This window comes from Mus musculus, chromosome 7, assembly GCF_000001635.26.
Source record: "Mus musculus strain C57BL/6J chromosome 7, GRCm38.p6 C57BL/6J".
Taxonomy (NCBI): Eukaryota; Metazoa; Chordata; class Mammalia; order Rodentia; family Muridae; genus Mus; species Mus musculus.
This window is the reverse complement of record NC_000073.6, coordinates 5,879,165-5,884,742: the sequence shown is the minus strand read 5'-3', so window position 1 is coordinate 5,884,742 and position 5,578 is coordinate 5,879,165. Positions and strand designations below refer to the sequence as shown.

The 5,578-nt window shown below is 39.1% G+C and overlaps 1 protein-coding gene across 1 annotated transcript; it reads left to right on the top strand.

Moving 5' to 3' along the window:
• The first annotated feature begins 200 nt into the window (after positions 1 to 200).
• Vmn1r64 (vomeronasal 1 receptor 64) lies at positions 201 to 1,163 on the top strand. The gene has a single exon (NM_207544.1). The coding sequence runs from the start codon at positions 201 to 203 to the stop codon at positions 1,161 to 1,163; it is 963 nt and encodes a 320-aa protein (NP_997427.1).
• The last annotated feature ends 4,415 nt before the right edge of the window (positions 1,164 to 5,578 follow it).

Sequence of the window (5,578 nt, the reverse complement as noted above, 5' to 3'; positions counted from 1 at the left end):
GTCTGAAGTTGATATTCTGGATCAAAGTCCATTCATTGTTTTCCAGAAAATTCTCCTGTAGTGTGCTAAAGCAGTGCCACCTTTTCCAAAAAAACCAAAAAAGGCTCCAAATCAATTGAAAATCTCAGATATTTGAGAAGATACATGAAGACAGCACTGTTCAACCTGATCCTTACACACTGTGCTATGAAGCCATCTCCATGTTGTCTCAGAATAAAACCCTAAAAACCATGGAAGTGTTGGCTCTTCAGATCCTTTTGCTTTGCCAGGTTGTGGTTGGGACTGTGGGCAACATCTTTCTGTTTGTCCATAATTTCTCTCCAGTCTTGACTGACTCCCGACTGAGGCCCATACAGGTCATTCTAATCAACTTGGCTGTAGCCAATGCATTCATGCTCCTTCTGTTTGCATATTCATATGACCTGATTGATTTTGTTCCCAGGAAGCCTCCAACTGACCTCAAATGTAAACTTGCATACTTCTTTAACATGGTGGCTCAAGGCACAATCATGTGCTCCACCTGTCTCCTCAGTACCTACCAGTTTGTCACTCTTGTTCCTGGTAACTGGGCTAGGGTTATGTTCAGAGAAATATCCCCCAAGGTTGTGAGCTATTGTTGTTACAGCTGCTGGTTGTTCAGTGTCTTAAATAATGCTTACATGCCAATGTATGTCAGTGGTCCACAGAAAACACACAATGACTCTGATTCTAAAGACAATTGGATATGCTCCATCTCTGGGGTCAGTGTAGACATGAATTTCTTGCGGTTTTCCCATGACATCATATTCATTGGCATCATGGCTTGGACCAGTGTCTCCATGGTGATTCACCTAAACAGACACCACCACAGAATGCATTACCTGCATAATCCTAATCAGATCAACAGAGGCCATGCTGAGACCAAAGCAGCCCACACCATCATGATGCTGGTGGTCACATTTGTGAGCTTATATATTCTAGATTGTATTTGTAGTTTATTTCACATTTCCTTTGTGGAATCTCGTCTTTGGTTAATAGATGTCATAGAACTTTTGCATCTAAGCTTCCCCACTGTTTCTCCCTTCCTGTTGATTTGTAGGGATCCTATGGGTCCTTGTTCTCTGCTTTTCATTGTGGGTCTGGAAATCCACGTGACTGTGGGAGCCATTACAGAGGAACAGTAAGGTCAAAACATGTCCATAACTTGAAAAATCTCATCCTGACACCAGCAGGACTAGGACTGATCCTGCCTTGCTCTAGGACTGCATCTACCCACACACAGAGCCAGTCCATCCCCCAGCTCTGACACCCTGAGGTAGTCATGTAGCCTAGTGGCCAGCATTCAGGGTAAGCTTCCTATCTCCTTACAAGAACAACTCCAGCTAGCAAATGAAGCATTCCCAGTAACTTGGCCACTGCCAATGATGTACACTCAATCTTCAAAAATCCTACCCTCTCTCCAATGGTTATATAGACCATGCCACCCCCAATAAAGATGTCTGTTTCACTGAAAACCATCTTGAGAGAAGGCTGTTTCTCCTAGACTTAACACTGGCTGAGATTTATAGGATCATTAATATGTATACTATCATGTCATCTATGAATGGTGATACTTTGACTACTTCTTTTCCAATTTATATCCCATTGATTTTGTTTTGTTCTCTTATTGCTCTAGTTAGGACTTCAAGTACTGTATTGAATAGAAAGGGAAAGAATGGGTAGCTTTGCCTTTCCCTTGATTTTAATGTCACTGTTTTAATTTTCTCCCCATTAAATTTGTTGTTGATTATTGGCTTTCTGTATATTGCTTTTATTATTTGGAGTATGTATCTTGTATTTCTGAACTCACTAAGATTTTTAACATAATGGGGTGTTCAATTTCTTCAAAGATATTCTCACCATTTAATGAGACATTACTGTGAATTTTTTCTTTCAGTTTGGTTATCTGATGATTACATTGGTGAATTTATAAATATTGAACCATCCCTGTATCTCCAAGATGGAGCTTACTTGTTCGTGGTGGATGGTGTCTTTGATGAGTGCTTGGACTTGATTTGTGAGTATTTCACTGAGTATTTTTTGCATCTGTGTTCATAATAGAAACTGATCTAAAATTGTGTTTCTTTGTTGAGTCTGTGTGGTTTAGATATCAGAGTGAATATGACCTTGTCCAATGAGTTGGCAATGTTCTTCTTGTTTCTCTTTTGTGGGATAGTGTGAGGAGTATTGTTATTAGCTTCTTTAAAGGCCAATTTGGTTCTGCCTAAAGCCATATGGCTCTGGGCTTTTATATTACTGTAAATTTTTGATGATTGCTTCTAATTCTTTTTTTATTAGATATTTTCTTCATTTACATTACAAATGCTATCCCAAAAGTCCTCTATACCCTCCCCTAGCCCTACTCTCCAAACCACCCACTCCTGCTTCCTGGCTCTGGCTTCTTTGTACTGGGACATATAATCTTTGCAAGACCAAGGACTTCTCCTCCCATTGATGGCCGACTAGGCAAACTTCTGCTACATATGCAGCTAGAGGTACTGGTGAGTTCATATATGTTATTCCTCCTATAGGGTTGCAAACCCTTTCGGTTCCTTGGGTACTTTCTCTAGCTCCTCCATTGGGAGACTTGTGTTCCAACCAGTAGATGACTATGAGCATCCACTTCTGGATTTGGCATGCACTGGCATAGCCTCTCAAAAGACAGCTATATCAAGATCCTGTCAGCAAAATCTTGTTGGAATATGCAATAGTGTCTGGGTTGCTTATGGGATGGATACAGGAGTGGGGCTGTCTCTGGATGGTCCTTCCTTCGATCTGCACTCCAATCTTTGTCTCTACAACTCCCTTCATGTGAGTTTTGTTCGCTAATCTAAGGAGAAACAAAGTATCCCCACTTCGGTATTTCTTCTTGAATTTCATGTGTTTTGCAAATTGTATCTTCGATATTCTAAGTTTCCTGGCTAAGTTTCTTATCAGTGAGTGCATATCATGTGAGTTCTTTTGTGATTGGTTTACTCAGGATGATATCCTCCAGATCCATCCATTTGCCTAAGAATTTCATAAATTTATTGTCTTAAATAGCTGAGTAGCACTTCATTGTGTAAATGTACCACAATTTATTCCTAAATCCAATCCTTTGTTGAGGGACAAGTGAGTTCTTTCCAGCTTCTGGCTATTTTAAATAAGGCTGCTATGAACAGCTGTCCAGCAAGGAATGGAGCATGTGTGTTTATTACCAGTTGGAACATCTGGGTATATCTCCAGGAGAGTAATTGTTGGATCTTCCAGTAGTACTATGTCCAGTTTTCTGAGGAACCACAATACTGATTTCCAGAGTGATTGTACAAGCTTGCAATCCCACCAGCAATGGAGGATTGTTCCTCTTTCTTCACATCCTCACCAGCATCTGCTGTCACCTGAATTTTGATCTTAGCCATTCTGACTGGGGTGAGGTAGAATCTCAGGGTTGTTTTGATTTGCATTTCCCCAATAATTAAGTATATTGAACATCCTTTCAGGTGCTTCTAAGCCATTTGATATTCCTCATGTGAGAATTCTTTAGTTCTGTACTCGATTTTTTTTTTTTTATGGGGTTATTTGATTTTCTGGAATCCAGCTTCTTCAGTTCTCTGAATATATTGGATATTAGTCCTCTATCATATTTAGGATTGTTAAAGATCCTTTCCTAATCTGTTTGTGGCCTTTTTGTCTTATCGACAATGGCTTTTGCTTTACAGCTTTACAGAAGCTTTGCAATTTTATCATGTCTCACTTCTCGATTCTCAGTCTTACAGCACAAGCTATAGTTGTTCTGTTCAGGAATTCTTCCCCTGTACCCATATCTTTGAGGCTTTTCCCTACTTTCTCCTGTATGAGTTTTAGTGTCTCTGAGTTTATGTGGAGTTCCTTGATCCACTTAGACTTGAGCTTTGTAAAAGGAGATAAGAATGGATCAATGAGCATTTTTCTACTTGGTAACTGCCAGTTGTGCCACACCATTTGTTGAAAATGCTGTTCTTTTTCCACAGGATGGTTTTAATTCCTTTGTCAAAGATCAAGTGACCATAGGTGTGTGGGTTCATTTCTGGGTCTTCAATTCTATTCCATTGATCTACCTGTCTGTAGCTGTACCAGTACCATGCAGTTTTTTGTTTATTATTATTATTTTTTATATCACAATTGCTGTGTAGTATAGCTTGAGGTCAGGCATGGTGATTCTACCAGATATTCATTGATTGTTGAGAGTAGTTTTTGCTATCCTAGGTTTTTAGTTATTCCAGATGAATTTGCAAATTGCCCTTTCGAACTTTGTGAAGAATTGAATTTTAATGGGGGAATTTTAATGGGGATTGCATTGAATCTGTAGATTGCTTTTGGCAGGATAGCCATTTTTACTACCTTAATGCTGCCAATCCATGAGCAATGGAGGAGAGTTCCTCTTTTTCCATATCCTTGCCTGCATCTGCTGTCACCTGAATTTTTGATCTTAGGCATTTTGACTGGTGTGAGGTGGAATCTCAGGGTTGTTTTGATTTGCATTTCCCTGGTGATTAAGGACGTTGGACACTTTTTCAGGTGCTTCTCAGCCATTCCTTATTCTTCAGTTGAGAATTCTTTGTTTAGTTCTGTACCCCATTTTTAAATGGGATTATTTGAATTTCTGGAGTTCAGCTTCTTGAGTCCTTGTATATATTGGAAATTAGTCCCTATCAGATTTAGGATTGGTAAAAATCCTTTCCCAATCTGTTGGTGGCATTTTTGTATCATTGACAGTATCTTTCGCCTTACAAACCTTTGCAATATTATGAGGTCCCATTTGTCGATTCTCAATCTTACAACACAAGCCATTGTTGTTCTGTTCAGCAATTTTTCCCCTGTGCCTATATCTCAAAGGCTTTTCCCTACTTTCTCCTCTATAAGCTTTAGTGTCTCTGGTTTTATGTGGAGTTCCTTGATCCACTTAGACTTGAGGGTAGTACAAGGAGATAAGAATGGATCAATTCCCATTCTTCTACATGATAACCACCAGTTAAGCCAGAACCATTTGTTGAATATGCAGTCTTTTTTTCCACGGGATTGTTTTAGCTCTGTTGTCAAAAATTAAGTGACCATAGGTGTGTGGGTTCACACCTATGAACGGTCTTCAGTACTATTCAATTGATCTACCTGTCTGTCATTGTACCAGTACCATGAAATTTTTATCACAATTGCTCTGTAGTACAGCTTGAGTTCAGGCATGGTGATTTCCCCCAGAGGATCTTTTATTGTTGAGAAAAATTTTTGCTACCCTAGGTTTTCTGTTATTCCAGATTAATTTGCAAATTGCTCTTTCTAACTCTGTGAAGAATTGAGTTGGAATTTTGATGAGGATTGCATTGAATGTGTAGATTGCTTTTGGCAGGATAGCCATTTTGAGTATATTAATCCTGTCAATCCATGAGCATGGATGATCTTTCCATCTTCTGAAATCTTCGATTTCTTTCTTCAGAGACTTGAAGTTCTTATCATACAGATATTTCACTTCATTAGTTAGAGTCACACCAAGATATTTTATATTATTTGTGACTATTGTGATGGGTGTTGTTTGCCTAATTTCTTT

Bases quoted from the DNA above. Each gene is read 5' to 3' on its own strand.
- Vmn1r64 (NM_207544.1), top strand. From the start codon at position 201: ATGTTGTCTCAGAATAAAACCCTAAAAACCATGGAAGTGTTGGCTCTT.